The sequence below is a fragment of the Lampris incognitus genome, chromosome 14, assembly GCF_029633865.1.
Source record: "Lampris incognitus isolate fLamInc1 chromosome 14, fLamInc1.hap2, whole genome shotgun sequence".
NCBI lineage: Eukaryota > Metazoa > Chordata > Actinopteri > Lampriformes > Lampridae > Lampris > Lampris incognitus.
Genome location: NC_079224.1, coordinates 21883109 through 21903529, shown reverse-complemented (window position 1 = coordinate 21903529; position 20421 = coordinate 21883109). Strand labels below are relative to the sequence as shown.

Below are 20421 nucleotides of genomic sequence, written 5' to 3'. Positions count from 1 at the left end.
CCTTATCCAATGCATAAATGGTAAGTACAAAAGCACAAACACTGAAAAATATGTTTTTCTATCTTTAATTTTCTATTCTTCCCATTATCAAAAAACATGTAATGGTCAATAGCCCTGGGACTTTAATCATTTAGCCTTATGTATTAGAATATTTCCTCATACATTTGTCTTTGTGTAAAATTTTATTCTTCAAACATTTTAATGATAGTGCGTAAAACACTAAAAAGACCGGAAAAGATATTTAAGAGCCTTTCACATAAATATCGTAGCCCTTTTATGTCTGCATGGAACCAGGTTTTTGTCTTAAACTGGACATTAAAAGGAAACTACAGCAAACAAATATTACCCGCCTAATCATGTATCTATCTATACAGATTCATTCATGCCACATAAACATATTGATCATCCATGCTGCTTCCTATATTGAACAGTCGCCTGTTGTCAAGGAGTACCCAAGATGATTGCATGACTGTGCTGGCTCTTTAAAAACCTAATTCTTCATTTTGATTTTAAATCTACATTCACCCAATTATTTGCCATTCACGTTCTTTTTTACATTTTAATACCAAGTGTCTATTTGGTTTTGAATCATGGTGACTGCCAAGTCAACCAATGTCAGTCCTGCCACAAATATTCCTTAGCGAGTCCCTGAGAGCAGGATAAGCGGTTTGGATAATGGATGGATGGAGTGATACTGCTGCACTCCAATAAATTCTGACTGACTTTAATCATTTATACAATTTATGAGCACAAAACTTGTTTCTGTTCAAAGCTGACAAACTATGTGCTATATGACAAGGTATGACTCACATCACATACCCTCAAAGGTACTGCTATTTTTAATAAGCAATATCTCAGCTGCCAAATATCTGTCAAGAACAATCTTGGCCAACTCCAGATCTTCACTTTTTAAATTATCGGTACGCCTGTTGACTTTCACAAAAATAGCATCAACTTATCCCCCTCATAAATTCGAATTTTGAAGCTCCTTTAATTTTTTTTCAGGGCAGAACTTCTTAAGTGTCAGTGTAGTCACCAGCGAGAAGGTAGCGACCAGAGTTAGAATAGTTCGCATGGCTTTGAACCACGCAGGGTAGCTGGGAAGCAGGGTCAGGTCGTAATGCAGAGACAAACCCAGTCCCATGATAACTACCAGAGCTCCTTCTGCAACATTGTCTCTACAAAGCAATGCCAACCAGGCAAGAAGAGAGGGAACCAAACTGTTGCCTAGATTCATCCAGTCAGGCCTGGCAGGGCTACCTTCAGGGATGGCAAACCCCCAGCGGGCCCCTCCAAGAAAGGAGACAATAGAGGCACCATAGACGACCTGCATGTAAGCCACCTCAGGGCAAAAGGACTGTGTCACAACCATGAGGAGTGGAGCAGACAGAAACGGGATGAGACCCGAGAAGCCGAGGTATAGAGCTGGTTTGGGAGCCTGGATAAGAGCCCTCATACTAAAACCCTCCTTGGTGTGACTTCGGTCCTCTTCCTTGGGGAACCTGGGCTGGCCTGCATGGTACAGAAACAAAGAGGGGCGACTTATGAAGCTGACGTTCAGCAGCTTATTGGTAGAGGCCGGCCTGGAGATCAGGGACATCGAGGAGACCTGAGTGTAAAAATGTTTCTGACTTCCTATTAAGCAGTTCGATGTTCTCATAACTTCTTGAATGCATCTCCATGCTGGACCCTAGGAATACAATAGTTGAATTGCAAGTAACAGTTTGACTTGTATCAGCACATTTCAATTTAAATATGGGATGAAAGATGAAAATCAAAAACACCCTTCCCGCTTACCCAAGGATTTAGGAGACCTCTTGACACAAGTTGGATCATTTTTCAATCTGAAAACAACAACAATAATTTATTAAGATCAGAAGAATCTACATAGCGTGTCGTTCAATGAAACGGCATTTAGTGCTAACGTTACAGCGTACATGGCGGAGAGATTCAATGGCAACTGGCCTAGCTACATTTAAGGCTCTTAAGGACGCTGTCCCATGTGCTGCAGCTAAGATAGCCCAACAGAAACGTCAATTGTCTTAATGTTCCTAGGTTATGTCAAGCTAACGAAACGGTAAACGTTGAAGAGGCTACATTTAAATTTACCTCTTTCAAGTGTTGAAAAAAAAAGATAGGCCAAGCCCTAAACGGGATCATTTACATGTCCGTAAGTTAACGTAAAGTAAACCTAGAAGGTCGTTCGCTCATAGTCAAGTGATCGGTGCTCGATTTAATTACCTTTCCTTGAACCGTGATTGAGTTTGGTTCTTAAATCTATTGGTTTGGCTGGCAGCGGCGGAGGAAGGCTGAGAGTTGCATTCAAGATCGTAAACTCTTATCACGGGAACCAAATCAAACAAGGACAAAAAAAGCAAAGATAATCACTGAAAGCTCTCTAATCGAACACCATACATGCGAATCATTTTGTTATTTTAGTTTGACGCTAAATTTACTCAACGGTTATTATTTTTATGCCCTTTCTGCTTCAAACAAACTGCGGAGCCTCAATGTGTTGCATAATCATCTAGAGGAACTTGAACGCGCTTGCATTAAGCTATTCGAATCCCTCGGTGCCAGCGCCAGTGGCAAGCGCTTCTAAAACCCAAACAAACATCAATCTTCGCTTCATGAAGAGCTGGGTCGCCGTAAAAAAGGTAAAATCTTTTTAGAGTGCTTGTTTCTTTTATGTTGTGCTGAATTATTTTTTTCCACCAAGGCTATCTTGCTTTAAGTATTGTACATGGCATCGTCATGAAATATATCAGCTAGCCAGTTAGCTTCCTAGCGCTAGCAGGCTGATGAATGTGCGGCGCCGCTGCTAAGGTAGCCATTTTGAAGCTGTGTTGTTCCAACGAAGCCTGCTCTGTTTACCTCTTTTCTGGGAGCTGTGACAACTCCTCCAGGAGGCACTTTAAGTGACGACGAGCGTTTAAACCGTGTTTCCCCTCTGATAAGCTTCTCAGAACCGATAATATATTTCGGCTAGCTCCTAGTTTTTGGGGGCTAGTTACTAAGCCAGCTAATAGCTAACGGATTGCTATGCTAACGTTAGCTAAGCAGCATTAGCAACGACGCTAAGAGCAGAGGTGAGACTTATCTAATAACGTTGCCGAGCTATGTAAAGACTACTTGCTTGGATTTCTCTGTTACCGATTTGATGTTGATTCCTTTTTTGTTAAACCACACTTCCCAGCTAGCGATCTAAAACGAGGAGTTGTAGTGACTCGGGTCATCTGCAGTGCTCGTGGATTGCATTCATTGTTAATCATTCATTGTTACTCTAATCCGGCAAGACAGCAAAGTAACGTCGTCAATCTAGTAAAATAAGAAGTGCAATAATTGAATCCGTATTGCTTCAAGCCAATTGAACATCGGATTGGTTTTGTCTGTGTTTATGACAGACAGTGTCGTTTGGGCTCTTACGTAATACTATCGTGTAGTTGGGAATCCCTTGAAGGTCCAGCGTTGTGAATTAAGGCTCAGTATGAACATCCCGATTAGATGCTTTGGACGCCTTCTCAATCGTAGAAACCTACTTGTTATTTTGTGGGAAAAGTGTACCAGTGTGCAAGAGCTACTTAAAGGGTTGCATGGCTATGTGTACTTGGTAGATACGTATACTTGGTGATTCCGACTTTGCTGTTGGTCACTTTTGTTAGAAAGTGTTTCACGGAATTTAAGGTCTAGCCTGGTTAGATGTGAGACAGCCAGGGGAAAGTTAGTGAGGACGATAGTGTTCATGACTAAGTTATTTTTACACTGGTATGAATATTTGATTAAAAAGAAAAAAGCCAACACAAGTCTCTCGGCATGAAATGGCTGAGATCCCTGAGTCATGTTTTTCCCCTCATCTTCATTAAAAAAATTTCCAAGTGTTCGAGTGTTTCTGCCAAAGTATTGACTTTTTATTTTCAATTGGACACTATTCCTGACTTAAATTTAGGCATTCGTTTTTAGTGAAGTAGGGAAGAATTTAACAGTCTTCTGGACACTTAATAGTGTCCAGAAATCCTGTGCAGCAGCTTTGGTGTGCTCTCTTGTAAAAATGTAGAGGGGTTATTATGAATCAAAGACTAATTCCTATGTTTGGAACCATTACTTTAGGTTGGTGTGTATTTTGAGCCATAGGCTCTTTGGCTTTTCCTTAATGCTGTCATCTTTTTTTTCTGCAGGTCCTGTGTTTTCCTGTGCAGATACTACGAAAAACATTTGGCAGGAGAACAGAAAACAGTTGTCTCACCTGCACTGCAACTTCCTCTTGATTTAGGACACATTTATCTGGAAGGAAAGGAATGGTCCAATTGGAAAAATTCTAGGGCCATGTTTTGATTCAACCTTTTTGTTTAAAAAGGTGATCCTGTAATCATTTGTTCAATTAATTTGTTCCCTGGTTGATGGAAAACTTTATTTTTGCCTTTTGATGATAAACTCCCCAGTAGTTTATGCCACTGAAGACGTTCAACTTGTTGGAAGTTACTGCTCTAATCAGAGCTCACTAATCTATGAAATCTGAAATCTTCTTTACTTACCTTTCAGTCAGACAGCTCCAGATAATTCAGTGGGCATTAAACAAATGTGAATGTAAAACATATGAAGTCAAAAACCACATTATAATGCATCATCCTACAGCATCCCAGTTTCACTAACTAAGAGTGAAGATGGTGGCAATGTAACATTGGGTCTTACCTCCTTTACTGTCATGTGACTTTGAAACTGGAAACACTTTTTTTCAAGCTCAGACAGTCTTTTCACCAGTTTAATGAGGTGAGCAGTGGCTTTCAGTGACGTCCATTGCAAATCAAAGACTGTCTCTGAACTTTTTTTTTCTTTGCATGCGTTTGGCTAGAGCTTACAATGATTTGGTAAAAAGTGAGTCGAAGTGAAAAGCAAGCCGGCACACAGTGTGGCAGGAGAAGACCTGGAATCTCTTTTCCCCGTCCCCCTGACTGATGTCATAGTGGCACAGATATACGGATTGCTGTCAATGCTCCTGTGCAGACTGCTTTTACACACTGCTTCCTTATAGACAACCAAGCCTGGCCTTACCACTTGGACAAATCGCCTGATGTCATTTGATTATTTTAATCACCAAAAAGATCCAGCTGGTTTCTTTTCTTCACCCCAAAAAATATTTGCCATATGTTTCAAGAAAGTTAGGGAAAAGTTAATCCTGTTTAAATTGGTCCTTGCTTGTGTTGTATGTATGTCGCTTTGGATAAAAGGCGTCTGCTAATTATAAATTGTAATTGTAAATTGAATTAGTAACACAGTTGGTGGGAGTGACAGCATTCGTATAATTCACCAAAAACAACTTGCTTGGAATAGACTTTTTTTTTTACCCCCCCCCCCCCCCCCCCAAAAAAGAAAAGAAAGGAGAACCTGTCCCTCTTGGACGTCTCATCTCTTGCTTCAACATCCACTTCCTGGTCGCACTGTCCTCTGGATCACCAATCTACATCATTCCAGCAACCTTTTAAACCTTTTTCCCAGTATTTCACCCTGGACAAGGGGTCTGTCTCTGTGGAAAGAGGCTGTGCTGTCCTGGAGGAGGTGGTGAAGAGGTTGGCAGTGTGGTGCTCTCCATCTGTCAGTGCACACACTCTGATCGGTGTTTGTGGGCCTGAGGAACCAAGCCCAGCAGGACCGAGAGAGGAGGCAGAGGACTACAGAGCCATAGACTCTGTGGTATGGATAATCCCTCACTTGACTGATTTAACTCAGACACACATAAAAGTATGAATTTACACAAGCAATAGTAACATGAGATCTGTCAGTGGTGTTTGCTGGTTTTCAAATTTTGCCAGGTGTGTTTCAGCCACCGCCAACAGTTTACCAAAAATCCTGCCATTCAAAGTTTAGCGAAGTCCAATTGGAATTGCTTTCAAAGTTGCTTAACTCGTGGTTTTGCATGAGTCTGAGGTGGCTGTCTTTTAGAAATGATGAGAACATAACTCACAAAGCTACTGGTCACATATAAAATAACCCGAAAGGAGCACTGTGTAAAAATACTTCTACTAAACAGGATACTTTCCACCAAGGCTGTCACCCAGTCGTCAGCATCATAGGCATAGATGCGGCATGCTGATCTTTGTTGTTTTCTGCTAAGAATAGTACACTTTTTTGGTCTTGTGGGAGACTTTTGTTCCATGTTAAAAAACTCATGGAAGACAAAGGGTTTTGTTTGCGCAACACAGATTTTAAGAGATTGAAATATAGTTTTTATGTCATATAGTACAGTTTATGAATACTGAAAAATTGTAATTCATTGTGCAAATATTTTCCACAGATCCTGGCCATGAGGTTTGATGCCTCGATCCACTGACCGGAAACACTGGACCTAAATGGCGCAGCATGACTTTGTCCCTGCCTGGCTTAACTTCTCCACGCCCCAGCCCGCCAAGGTGATTGAGAAAAAGAGAGAGAGTGAGTGAGTGAGTGAGTGAGTGAGTGAGTGAGAATTAGATAGTGTGAGATAGAGAGGGATAATGATTGTAAGAGAGATTGGATGAGTGAGAAATGGAGGGAGTGAGAAATATGGTGAGAGTAAGTAAGAGAGAGAGAGAGATGGTGAGAGAGTAAAGAGTGATAGAATGAAAACATGGGGGTTGAGAGGTATATTGTGTGCAAAAGCTTGAAAGCATCCATCTTTAGAGCACCTTGACATGTACTGATTTTTGGTTCCTGTCAGTGCATCTATGTGTCTCAGTACACCTGTGCAGATAGTGTCTCTGGGACGACTCACCCTCACACACTGCAATTGATGCAGGGTTCAGTAGAGGGTCACAGAGACACTTGTCTCCCAGTGGAAAAGACTGATGGAAAAAAGCAATAGAAACCACTTCCAGTTGCCTCAAATAATGACTTAAGGTTGTAGGCAACATGGTGTCATGTCCACAAGTCAAGTCAATTATTTATATAGCACATTTAAAACAACCGCAGTTGAACCAAAGTGCTGCACAAGCTTAAAATACAATTTAAAATAAGTGACACATGAATATAAAAATACATGTAAAGAAGACATAATAAATTAAAGAATATAAAATGTAAACAATAAAACATAAGTGTAAAAGTATATTTCCATAATAAAATCACGGTGTCAAGCTCAAATTGAATTGAATGCCAGTGAGAAGAGGTAGGTCTTTAACCAAGATTTAAAAGTCTCTAGGGTTTGAACAAGGATCAGGCTACCTTCTTGATTTTCAGATGCACTTCCTGATAAGTTTGACACTGACACATCTGTTAAGAGGAAGAATTGAAAGTGAAAAGGTCCCAGCGTAGGAGGGAAGGAAGCCAGTTGGTTAGAGGAAGAACAACAATGGATCTTCATGTTGGCCAGCCTTTTCAAGAATGCATTCAGCAGCTTTGCTGTCTTGCTAAATGAAATCAGTCAGCGTGTCGGTCAGAGCTCGGTGTAATCTGTGAGTCAGGGACTTGCCCAGCTGAATGGCCTGGCCTTAAATTGAGAGTTGAAACCATGAGGCACATGCACAGTCACCACAACACTGCCAATTACCTTCACTTCAAAATCAGTTGTCCTCAGGATTTAAGGCTAGTTTTTGCACCTATATATACTCTTAAAATCAGTTGCTTTGGAAAAGAATGAAAACACAATCACATTTTAATGTTTGATTTTTACGAGCTCCATTGGGGAAATGCTAACCATATATAATTGTCCAGTTGGAGACAAATTCACATTATCAAGGAAGTAAATGGACACTGGCAAGATATTTGGTTTGCTGGGATTGCCTGTTTCTCCGTAGTTACCTTGATATGAAGTAGTCCTCTTACTAACTATAAATCATCTAAAAAAGGTTTTTTATTTTCTGATGCGTCTTACTTTACTGTCTCCTTTCCCAAAGGTTGCATCACAAAATTGCCACTCCCACGTCCAAGGGAGAAGAGCAGGCATGTTGTTATGCACATCCGAGTGTCTTCACACAGGCCACACGAAAACAACATGGGGGGAGGTTGCATGTCCTCTTCGCTTTGATATCATTTAAAGCTCATTCTCATGGGTTCATTTGAAAAGTTGAGTGAAGAACGATGAAGGAATGAATGAATGGATCCCAGTGGGGTGTGAGGTTTAAACAGCGCCAGCATAGAGGAGACACATACAGTTTATAACCCCTCTGTTTGCAGCCTTAGTTTTGTTTGGCACCTTTTTGCGTTGTTGAGGGTGTATGTGACTGAAATTCTTCTCTTCTTTTCCTGTTATCCTCCAGTCCCCTGCCGCCAACCTTGAGAAGCAAGGTGAGCCCCATCATCACAGAGATGGCCGAGCCCCTGTGAGCCGCCGCCGCCACAACTCCTCTGACGGCTTCTTCAACAACGGGCCCCTGCGTGCGCCAGCAGGTAACATGGACGACTTTCTCATCTGTGTGTGTTTGCAGAGCTGTCAGCTGTCTGAGGATAAGTAGATGTCATAGCCACTTAGCCTTTGCCCTAAAATGTTCTGAAACATTTTAACTTGCATGAGTTAACTTGTGGTGCCAAATTGCTATCGTTTTGCTTTTTCCTTAAATTGCGCTGCTCCATACAGAATACAATGATGAGCATTTGGAGAACAAGTAAATTCTTGAACATTTAGGTTTAAAATCTCCCGGGGCGAGCAATTTCTGAAAATGAGAAAGCATTAAAGTGAAGGTTTATTTTTCATATCCTTTTAAATGTGTGTTCTTGTTAACATTAAAATCCTTAAAAGTTGTAGTCTATACATTCAGGGTCTGTAGGTTATTAAAAAGTTCAAAGATGGTTGAATCAGTTCATTTGGATACATTTATTGACAGATATGTTTCCTTACTCAGGTAATGCCCCTTTTTCACTACATGGTACCGGCTCAACTCAACTCAACTCGCAGTGTCGTTTTCCATTACCGTAATGGTACCCCCTCAGTGTAGCTGGTCTGCATTGATTTTGGTACCCGCTCCAGTTTTTTTGGAACCTCGACAAACGTGGTACCAGAAAAATGGTAACACTTACCGAAATGCCGGTACTTTTCAGTATTGGAAAACAAAAAGGCGAGTCGAGCCTGTAACGTAGTGGAAAAGGGGCATAAGCGACCTCTTTAGTCTAAATTGACTGCAGGTATCCCCACTGTTATAAACAATACAGTTGTATAACGACCAAAACCAATGACCAATTTCATATGCAAATGTAGGCGTGACTAATAACAACAATTTCAATGGCCATGTGTACTAGTCACAGAGGATTTGGGAATGTTTGCAGTCGCATCAAAGAAGGTGTACTAGTCAGAGGTTTTGGAATTTGAATAGTACACATGGCCATTGAAACTAGTTAATGGTCACACCCATATTTGCATCTGAAACTGGTCGTTTGTCTCGGTCATTATGCAACTATCATTTATAAGGGGTGGGGACAACTATAGTCAGTTTACGAATCAGGAACACTTAATTTGTCGTTTCACTTCATGCACTTGCGCACATGAAATGAAACAAAATGCCATTTCCCCCACCCGCAGCAGTACAACACAAAGACAAAAACATCCAAAAACTACAAGAACACACATACCCAAACCACCACATATATCCAGACTAAACAAAAAAAAAATCATTGTCCAATGGAACAAACGCCAGCCAGGATGACTGTCGGAACCACCGGTCTGCATGGGTTAGCAGTTAGCTTAGCCTGCCCTGCTTCCGCATCCTGTCAGACCGCCCTCGGCGTTTCCACCGCAGTCGTAACTCCATGCAGGGGCCGTGGTCCCCGGGCCCACTGGACGAAGCAGACCAAGCTCTCCCAGCCAATCCAGCACCAGCTCTCCCAGCCAGACACCCGCAACACACCTCCCCGCACTCCTCACGACGACATCAAAAACACCACAGTCAGGGCGTCTGGGTGGTGTAGCAGTCTATTCCATTGCCTACCAACATGGGGATTGCCGGTTCGAATCCCCATGTTCACTTTCTGGGAACATGTCTGTAGGGGCGTCCCTACAGACACAATCAGCTGTGCCTGCAAGTGGGAAGCTGGATGTGGGTGTGTGTCCTGGTCGCTGCAATAGCGCCTCTTCTGGTCGGTCAGGGTGCCTGTTCGGGGGGGAGGGGGACCTGGGGGGGAATAGCGTGTTCCTCCCATGTGCTATTTGCCCCTTGTGATACTCCTCACTGTCAGGTGAAAAGAAGCAGCTGGCGACTCCACATGTATCGGAGGAGGCAGTGGTTGTCTGCAGCCCTCCCCGGATTGGCAGAGGGGGTGGAGCAACAACCGCCCCAGCTCGGAAGAGTGGGGTAATTAGCTGGTACAATTGGGGAGAAAAAGGGGGTAAATTTCAAAGAAAAAAAACCCCACCACAGTCAACGCCAGGTGCAGCCGCCGCCAGAGCGGCCTCGGTGTTATCGGAACTGCGGGTCTGTGTGAGCTAGCAGTTAGCTTAGCCTGCCCTGCTCTCCCAGCCAATCCAGCATCAGCTCTTCCAGCTGTCAAACGAAGACAAAATGTAGACGCAGACATGGACACTGCATGGACGGTACTGGGTGAGGCCGCTGCAAATGTGAATTTGCGCCGCCATCTTCCGACACCGGAAACAGTTTAGACTGAAGGGGTCACTTAATTGAGTGATGAAACGTATTTGTCAATAAACTTTGTATCCAGATGAACTGATTGAACCTTCTTTGATTTTCTTACCTGGATTATTGAGCATGCATCAAGACATTTGCAATCACAGCGTTGTAAAATGGCGACAGATATACTCTTAGCCCCCCCACCCCCCTCTGTTCAGGGATGGTCATTCCCTCTTATCATAGATGGCCTCTTTGACTCCCCATTCAAAACACCATTCTTACCTATCAAGGATGTGCACGTCCTCATCCTTGAAAGAGTGAAAGGGGGGCCTAAGAGTACATCTGTCACCATCTGACATTGCTGTGATTGTGAACATTCCCAAATCCTCTGTGAATAGTACACATGGTCATTGAAACTGTAGTTAATGTTTATAAGGGTGGGGATACCTGCAGTCAGTTTAGACTGAAGAGGTCACTTAGATGAGTAATTAAACGTATCTGTCAATAAACGTATCCAGATGAACTGATTCAACCTTCTTCGATTTTCTTACCTGGATTATTGAGCATGCATTTAAAAAAGCTATTAAAAGTGTGTCCAGATTTTTTTGTGCAGTTATCGTTACTCATAGAGATGTACACAGAGATGTACACTTTTCCCCCTAAATAAACATACCAACACACAAAATGACATTATTTTCATTACATTCACCATTAAGGTGATGGATGGCAGCAGCCCTCTCTGCTCCTGAGGCATGATTCTGTGGACTCCGGGGTGGCCAAGGGGGGGCATGGCGGGCTGGCTGGGGGCTCTTGTTGGAAGGACACACCCAGCTGGCATGGAGCTCCACGCGGGGCCCAAGACGGACACCATCACCAGGGACGCCACTCCAAACGCGTAGGTGGCGACAGGGACAGGCAAGGGGGCCACCGGCAGCGCAATGGCAACTTCCATTCCCGCAAGGGCACCTCATACCAGGACAAGTTCCCCAACGAGGAACGCAAGGATGGCAAGGAGGACAAGCTTAAGTTTGTAGAAGAGGACTTTGTAAGTAGACAGTTCTTATTGAGGATATTCCCAAGCACGCCCTTGACAATGATATTTCTCAATGATATAGCGCCTTTGAAAAGTAAAGGTCCCTGTTTATTATCTTTTGATGTTTGCAACCTATTAATTTTTTTCTTTTTCAATTGCAAAACTAGTCCTATATTTTAATTTGCATGGTTTTTACAAAAGTCTGAAGTTGAAGACACTCAGTTAAAATTAGTAGTTGTGCAGTCAGGTAAATATAACGTTGATTACTAGAGTGGTTAGCTGCTAGTTCATGTTTTCACCTCGTTCTGGGCCTTCAGTCAAAATTTTTAGTTAATATTCAATGAATATATACTAATTTCCCTCCGCTGTGCCAGTTGGTAATGTGTACCAGTATGCAGTCTATGATTCTGTAAATTGGCTTAAGAAGACCCCAGAAAGACAACTGTTTTCAGGTTAAAAACCATATGTGGAATTTTACTTCAAGCTTTTGTTGACTGTTCCTCTGTTTAGCCCTCCCTCAACCCTGAAACAACTGGAAAGCCTGGAAGCCAGATGCGAGCCGTGGCTCCCCATGCTGGAGTGTGGGGTAAGGAGCCTCAGTCTAGCTTTTGGCTGTCACTCACTATTTGGAAAAGTCTGGGGTAAAAGAAGGACAGTTCAACGCTGGTCCTGAGGGGAATGTGCCTCAATAATCGCTCATCACAATATGTATACACGTCGTCTACCTACTATACTGCCCCCTAAGTCGTTGCCTTTTTTGTCAGAAAACCCTCCTAGTGGCAAACAGATGGTGTCAAAAATGCTGGTCATCAAGAAGGTTTCCAAGGAGGACCCCAACGCGGCCTTCTCTGCAGGGTTTGCTAGCACTGGCACTCTGCCCACTAATGGCAGCAAAACTCCCATAGCAGGCTCCAGTGTCTACAAGAATCTGGTCCCCAAGCCTGCTGTGGCCCCCACCAAGGTAACAATCAATATTTTGATTGATTTGATTTTGATATACTTTATTAAACCCCGTGGGGAAATTCTTCTCTGCATTTAACCCATCCTAGCTGTGTAGCTAGAAGCAGTGGGGATTTATTTGAGCTACTTGCTTGATTGACACAGCAGACAGAAGGGAAATGTCACTTGCAAGATGAGCTAATCAAGGATAATCAAGTTTGTTGTGTGAATTTTACCCAAGGCAGTCGAAGTAATCTGTGCTAGGCTATGACAGAAATCAGCGTTTTCTCCATCACAAAAGCTATGTTTCTTTCTTATGTTCCAGAGCACCCAGTGGAAACCCAGTGGGAGGGAAGTCAACAAGCCTGGCCTTCACGTGTCTGGCCGAGATTTAGTCTTCACTAGTCCTGTATCTGCAGCCAAACCCAGCACCCCAGGCAGCGCACCACCACACAACAACCCGAAGGAGGTGAGAACAATATTGAACTTTTAGTAAAGAAAATAATCATTCTTTTCTGGCCACTGATGAATGACTGTGTTTAACAAACAGTTGTGGAATGCAATCAATAAAGCGCAATGAAGTTGATCCCTTTGACCAATATCTCCCACCTCCTTTTCTTTTTCCTCTCTCTCTCTCTCCTCTCCAATGATTTCCTTCTACCTTCCTTCCCCACCTTATCCCTGGATGGTCCTCTGCCTCTTGTCTGGGGATGCCAACATCTTAGCAGCATCCCTCAAGCACGACTCCTCCCATAGACATTGCCCCATCGCGGCTGAAGCTGATGCGTCGCGGTCCAGACCGAAAGAGCGAGTTCTTGAGAGCTCTGAAGGATGAGGGCACTGGAGAACTTACCACAAGCAGCAGCCCAGGAACTTCAGGAGAGGTAGGCACTGCTGTGTGTGTGTGTGTGTGTGTGTGGATGGGTGGGTGTTTGTGTGGTACACGTGTCAAGAAATTGTCAGGATGAGAGAGATAGTCGTCGAGGTGTTTCAAAAGTTGAGTGGTAAACAGAAACATCAATCCCAATGGATATTTAACTATATTTTAGTAGTAGAGGTCATCTTTATTTGTTGGTTTCTTCCAGTAATCTTGTGAAATAAAAAATGATTTGGTTTTGAACCCTTGAAAAACTCTCAATGATTATTAATGAATCAAAGTAAACAAAGTTATATACTCATCTTCTATGATGCTCTGAAACATTGGAAAACACAACTGTTAAGCTCATGTCTGGTTATTTGAAGAATTCCAACGTAACATATAGACTTGATTTGGCACATTCAGAGTAGTTTGATCCACTTGTCACTATCTGTTTCCACCAAGCTATTTTATGTGGATTTTATAAATAAAGCCATGAATATAAGATTTGATCCATAAATATAAGATGAGCAAAATCGCTGAATTTTAAAGCGTAACCAACTCTTATATCATTTTAGTGAGTTTGCAGGCATCTCTACAGGTTAAAAATTATCAAAAGGCTGATCTTGGTACTCTGTGACGTTAGCATAGCAGTATAAACACAGCTGCAGCTAATAAAATTAATTGTGGGCCTGTAGGATGTAGGTGTGCTAAGGCCCTGATAAGACAGAACGCATTTTAGCAGCCCTTGGGCAGCTTTTTGTAGTTGTTTTAAATGAGAGTGAAGCTTTTTGCTTGCTGCTTTTGCATTGCTGAGCACCATGTGTTTTTGCTGAAGCACCCTGAACGCCTCAAGCTGAAGTTTTTTCACTCAGAGCGGAAAAGCGCTCGACTTCATTTGAGTTTTTTCCCATTGTCCCATTGAATGAATTGAGAGGCAGGCCTTCTGTGGTGGTGACGCCAACAAGTGTAGACGACATGGAGGGCAAACTAGTGGTGGCTGTTGCTGGATACCCAGAGCTATATGACTTTACCAACCATAGTTAACATGATCTGACAAAAAACTTAGTAGGAAGTTAATTACTTTTAACTAGCCAAAATAAAAAGTACAGGTCTCTTGAGTTTACTTCATAGCAAAATAATGGGTTAGGCTAAGAACAGGTGATTTGATCTGGTGGTGGTTTAGCAACAATAAATAAATAAAAAAGATGCGGTGTGAAGACACACCACACTGCCTTTTTGCTTTTCAACAAAAAAAGCAGTGTGGTGTAACTTGTATTTTGCAGCCTGCAAAATGCGATCTCTCTGGGGCCTAAAGAACCAGAATTGACAGTATTATTGACAACAGTTCCAGTGCCTTGCAAAAGTATTCAACCCCCTTGACAGTCATCACTAATTGCTGGATTATAAAAGATATTCACACATCTGTTCCTGAACAATATTATTTTTGTGAACTCATAAGCTCTAATAGCATGTTCCCAAAGCCAAAATAAGTTATATTTCGCTGACTTTGTTTTTTTAAATAAATGAAAAACGAAAATATAGTGCTTGCATAAGTATTCAATCCCAACATATCAATACTTTGTAGAGTACCCTTTTGCTGCAATAACAGCCACGATTCTCTTGGGCTACGTATGTACAAGCGTTGCACATTCTTCTGGAGTAATTTTTGCCCATTCTTCTTGACAGAATTTGTACAGGTCTTGCAGGTTGGTGGGATGGCGCCTCTGGACTGCAACTTTCAGTCTGTGCCACAGATTTTCAATGGGCTTGGGGTCCAGCCTTTGACTTGGCCACTCCAAAACGTTTTGTTCACCTTTTTGTTGCTGAGCCATGCCATTGTTGCTTTAGCCTTGTGCTTAGGATCATTGTCCTGCTGGAAGGTGAACCTTCTCCCAATCTTCAGTTTTATGGCAGATTGCAACATGTTTCTTCCAATATTTCCCTGTATTTAGCTCCATCCATTCTTCCCTCAGGTTGAACAAGGTTCCCAGTGCCTACCGATGAAAAGCAACCCTATAGCATTATACTGCCGCCAGCATGCTTCACTGTAGGGAGGGTGTTTTTTAGGGCTTGAGCAGTGTTAGGTTTGTGCCACACATAACACTTTGAGTTTTGGCCAAAAAGCTCAACTTTCGTCTCATCTGACCACAAAACCTTTACCCACATCCTAACTGGGTCTCTCATGCTTGGTAGCAAACTCCAAGCATGCTTTTATATGCATAGTTTTGAGCAACGACTTCTTTCTTGCCACTCTCCTATACAGGCCAGATTTATGGAGAGCCCGTGATATGGTTGACTCAAACACATTTACTCCAGTTTCAGCCACTAACCTCTGGAGCTCCTCCAAAGGGATTGCAGGATCATCTGTGGCTTTCCTCACCAGCCCACGTCTTGCTCAGACACTTAGCTTTGAGGGACAGCCTGTCCTACAAAACACTTGGGTAGTGTGATACAGCTGCCACTTTTTGACAGTGGCGCCAACAGTGTTCTGTGGGACATCCAGACACTTGGATATTGTTTTGTATCCCTTTCCCACATTCTGCATTTTAATCACCTTGTCTCTTAAGTATTGTGCTCCTTTGTCTTCATTTTCTGATGGAGTTCACACCCGGCTAATGAACTTTACACAGAGTGCTTTTTATACCCATAAACGAGACTGTTACTTTAATAACAGGTGCACACTAATTATGTCCAATTGTGTTTACCTGAGTTTGCTTTAGTAATAGTTTTTCATTTGTGTAAAGTTGGAGCTTTCAGAGCACAAGGGGTTAAATACTTATGCAAGCACTATATTTTATTTTTTAATTTATTAATAAAAAGTCATTGAAACAACTTATTTTGGCTTTGGGAACATGCTGTTAGAGCTTATGGGTTCACAAAAATAATATTGTTCTGGAATAGATGTGTGGGTATCTTCTATAATCTAGAAATTAGTGATGACTCTCAAGGGGGTTGAATACTTACGCAAGGTACTAGTATGGGTAACAGACCCATTATTTTATTAGCTGCAGCTGTGTTTACCCTGCTATGCTAACGTCATGGAGAACCAAGACCTTCCTGCCATGTTTTTGACCTTAACTTTTTTAACCTGTAGATTTTATTTATTTATTTATTTAGGGCGATTTGAAAATGTTGGTGTCTCAAAGAGATTATGCCATTGAAAGTACAATTTTTTTTCCATTAGCAAATGATTCTTACTCACCTACTCAGAATTCACTTAACATTTAGATAGAAACATGGCTACATTTGTTTAAAATGGTCAAAAACAAGTGGTTCATGATGCTGCTATTGAAGTCAACTTGCTGTGTGAATGTGAAATTTCTAGGGGGAAAGCAGCACTCCAGAGCCCAAAGCCTACAGTGAGGAGGTTTGCCATGAGAATGGCCTGTCCTACTCCCTCAGTGACTCAGACACTGAACACCTGTCCAGCTCCCTGGAGGCAGAGCACAGGTGAGGCACAGCCAATCATTTTACAGATGTCAGTGCACGAACATACACTACCGTTCAAAAGTTTGGGATCACCCAAACAATTTTGTGTTTTCCATGAAAAGTCACACTTATTCACCACCATATGTTGTGAAATGAATAGAAAATAGAGTCAAGACATTGACAAGGTTAGAAATAATGATTTGTATTTGAAATAAGATTTTTTTTACATCAAACTTTGCTTTCGTCAAAGAATCCTCCATTTGCAGCAATTACAGCATTGCAGACCTTTGGCATTCTAGCTGTTAATTTGTTGAGGTAATCTGGAGAAATTGCACCCCACGCTTCCAGAAGCAGCTCCCACAAGTTGGATTGGTTGGATGGGCACTTCTTTGAGCAGATTGAGTTTCTGGAGCATCACATTTGTGGGGTCAATTAAACGCTCAAAATGGCCAGAAAAAGAGAACTTTCATCTGAAACTCGACAGTCTATTCTTGTTCTTAGAAATGAAGGCTATTCCATGCGAGAAATTGCTAAGAAATTGAAGATTTCCTACACCGGTGTGTACTACTCCCTTCAGAGGACAGCACAAAGCGGCTCTAACAAGAGTAGAAAAAGAAGTGGGAGGCCGCGTTGCACAACTGAGCAAGAAGATAAGTACATTAGAGTCTCTAGTTTGAGAAACAGACGCCTCACAGGTCCCCAACTGGCATCTTCATTAAATAGTACCTGTTAGAGCCTGTTTGTGCTGTCCTCTGAAGGGAGTAGTACACACCGGTGTAGGACATCTTCAATTTCTTAGCAATTTCTCGCATGGAATAGCCTTCATTTCTAAGAACAAGAATAGACTGTCGAGTTTCAGATGAAAGTTCTCTTTTTCTGGCCATTTTGAGCGTTTAATTGACCCCACAAATGTGATGCTCCAGAAACTCAATCTGCTCAAAGAAGTGCCCATCCAACCAATCCAACTTGTGGGAGCTGCTTCTGGAAGCGTGGGGTGCAAGTTCTCCAGATTACCTCAGCAAATTAACAGCTAGAATGCCAAAGGTCTGCAATGCTGTAATTGCTGCAAATGGAGGATTCTTTAACGAAAGCAAAGTTTGATGTAAAAAAAATCTTATTTCAAATAAAAATCATTATTTCTAACCTTGTCAATGTCTTGACTCTATTTTCTATTCATTTCACAACATATGGTGGTGAATAAATGTGACTTTGCATGGAAAACACGAAATTGTTTGGGTGATCCCAAACTTTTGAACGGTAGTGTACATGTAGCAGTAGTCCAGTAATTAGAAAAGGGAGCTTGTGATTGGAATATGACCAGCTTGAATCCTGGACTTGCTGGGAATTCTGGCCTGTGGGGGAAGTGAACACAAAATGCCGTCTACTCCAGCCACAACCATCAAGGTACCCTTGAGTTAGGTGATCAACCAACCACTCACCCCTACAAGACTGATTGTACTTGGCAGCTCCTTGTTATGAATGCATGACATTGAATGAATATTAAGCGGGCTGTAACTAAAAAAGAGCATATACGCTTTGTAAATCTTCACAGGGTAAAAAAAGGTAAAGGGTTGAGACATGCACACTGGTACGCGTTCTACTGATGACACTGATTGTTCTGCTCTCCCAGATTGCTGAAGGCCATGGGCTGGCAGGAGTATCCAGAAAATGATGACAACTTCCTGCCTCTGACAGAGGATGAGCTGAGAGAGTTCCAGACTAAAACCGAACAGGTAAACTTGACAGATTTGCATGTTGTGCAATCCAATGGTTAAACTGCCAATATATGTAACATAACAGCACTGAGTATGCATAGAATTTAGATCCTTCTAGCATTTGAAGTTTGTTCCCTAACTGCTTGTTTGAGAATGTTTCCCCCCATCCCAAAATTAAAATCAATATAAAAAAGGTTTATTGCATTTAGTACAAAATGCTTGCCACTCAGTCGCACATTTCCACTCCACATCAGTGTGTCATCCTTGTTTTGCGCCAGCTGAAGAAAAATGGTGTGCAGAGGAACGGGGTTCTCCCAAGGGCACGTGGCGTGACCCTCCACTTCACCCCCTGGAGGAGTGTGGCAGAGGCGCATGTCGAAGAGGGCTCTGAGTCCGACACCAGTAGCAGCAGCCAGACTTCCGACGACGACGATGACTGCATCAAATCGTAAACGTGGCTTCACGGATCAAAAAAAAAAAAAAGAAAAGCAACACGACGACAGCCAACACCACAGCCCAGCAAGCAACCTCTTCCTCTCATGTTATTTTTTTGATTTTTTTTGATTTTTTTGATTTTTTTTTTTTAGAGCACCATTGACTTTTTGTTGTCGTTCTTGCACAAGGGAAAAACCAATCATATCCCAGTGAAGGGGGAGATTCCTGCTCCGCCAGACGTCTTTTTCCCTGCGTTTCCTCCTTCACTGCAGGCCCCCTGCCCCCCTTCGACCACCCACCCCAGCCCAACACCCACCCTTCTTCCTCCTCGCTTTGTGGAACTGAAGTGTTCATCAAGAAAAGAAGGGCAATGAATGCACACAATTCTGCTTTAAACAGACTAACTCATTTCATTGATGATGCGGATTACACATTATTAATGATATTAATAAAAATTGGTTCCTGACAAGCTAAGATGTTTCATTATGAATCTGGCTGCTGTTGTTTTTTTTCTCATTATCTGCTTTTTCCTCAGGTAGATGGCGTTTTAGTCAGTCTGCAGGAATCTTAAGAACCTGAAGTTAGTCACTGGCGAATTTTTACATAACCAGGAAGGTCTTTAAATGGTGCTGTGTAATTCTACTGAAATCCTGACTTATCGTTTTGCAATGTGAAACCTAAAAAGCAATAAACTACATCAAATTGATAGAACATACGTAGCTTGTTTGCCGACATTCCCCAGTATAGTTTGCTGTACAACTTGCTGAGGACTAAGCAACCTTTCCCTGTTTAGCTCCTGTTTCTTTTAAAGTGCAGAAATCTGGGGAGGTGAGACGCTGTTTCAATTACTATCCAGCAACGACTGCCGATTAAGTCGTTGCACTTTAAGAAAGCTGAAATCTTTCAAGGTGACCGTTAGTATTTTTTACCTTCAGTATTGCTAGGTGTAGATCTGAATAGTCACAAGTTAGTGACAAGAGTTCAAGGCTATCTCAAGGAGTGAGATATTTATAGTTTGAATTCCCAGTTTATTAGATGAACAGCATTTCAGTTTGATCACAAAGCGGAACTTCATGCCTAATGGTCAGAACTTTGTTTCTTTCCCGATTGCCAAATAGAGCCTTATTTAGAACAATTTCCCCCTGGAAACATCAGGTTTCCACTGTGTTAAAAGACGACAAACTGGGGGCGTCCGGGTAGTGTAGCGGTCTATTCCGTTGCCTACCAACAAGGGGATCAACGGATTGAATCCCCGTGTTACCTCCGGCTTGGTCAGCGTTCCTACAGACACAATCGGCCCGTGTCTGTGGGTGGGAAGCCGGATGTGGATGTGTCCCCTGGTCGCTACACTAGCACCTCCTCGGGTCGGTCGGGGCACCTGTTTGGGGAGGAGGGGGAACTAGGGGGAATAGCGTGATCCTCCCACATGCTATGTCCCCCTGGCAAAACTCCTCACTGTCAGGTGAAAAGAAGCAGCTGGTGACTTCA

General features: G+C 42.4%; 2 protein-coding genes across 6 annotated transcripts; one reads left to right on the top strand and one right to left on the bottom strand.

Moving 5' to 3' along the window:
* Window positions 1-84: 84 nt before the first annotated feature.
* Window positions 85-2197, bottom strand: tmem69 (transmembrane protein 69). Of its 2 annotated transcripts, XM_056292844.1 has the most exons (3): window positions 2110-2197; window positions 1798-1844; window positions 85-1690 (listed from the first exon to the last, which is right to left on the bottom strand). In XM_056292844.1, exons 2-3 carry the CDS (start codon window positions 1834-1836, stop codon window positions 965-967), a joined length of 765 nt encoding a protein of 254 aa, XP_056148819.1. In that variant the 5' UTR covers window positions 1837-1844; window positions 2110-2197; the 3' UTR covers window positions 85-964. The 2 variants fall into 2 exon arrangements, with proteins under 2 accessions (XP_056148819.1, XP_056148820.1); XM_056292845.1 differs by lacking the exon at window positions 2110-2197 and having other exon boundaries at window positions 85-1512; window positions 1798-1818.
* Window positions 2198-2569: 372 nt separating this feature from the next.
* On the top strand, window positions 2570-19644 carry gpbp1l1 (GC-rich promoter binding protein 1-like 1). Of its 4 annotated transcripts, none has more exons than XM_056292842.1 (12): window positions 2570-2657; window positions 4176-4354; window positions 6290-6404; window positions 8226-8355; window positions 11240-11568; window positions 12067-12142; window positions 12321-12517; window positions 12821-12964; window positions 13221-13379; window positions 16680-16804; window positions 18414-18516; window positions 18777-19644. In XM_056292842.1, exons 3-12 carry the CDS (start codon window positions 6345-6347, stop codon window positions 18948-18950), a joined length of 1497 nt encoding a protein of 498 aa, XP_056148817.1. In that variant the 5' UTR covers window positions 2570-2657; window positions 4176-4354; window positions 6290-6344; the 3' UTR covers window positions 18951-19644. The 4 variants fall into 4 exon arrangements, with proteins under 4 accessions (XP_056148817.1, XP_056148818.1, XP_056148815.1 ...); XM_056292843.1 differs by having other exon boundaries at window positions 4176-5688; window positions 13224-13379; XM_056292840.1 differs by having other exon boundaries at window positions 4176-5688.
* The last annotated feature ends 777 nt before the right edge of the window (window positions 19645-20421 follow it).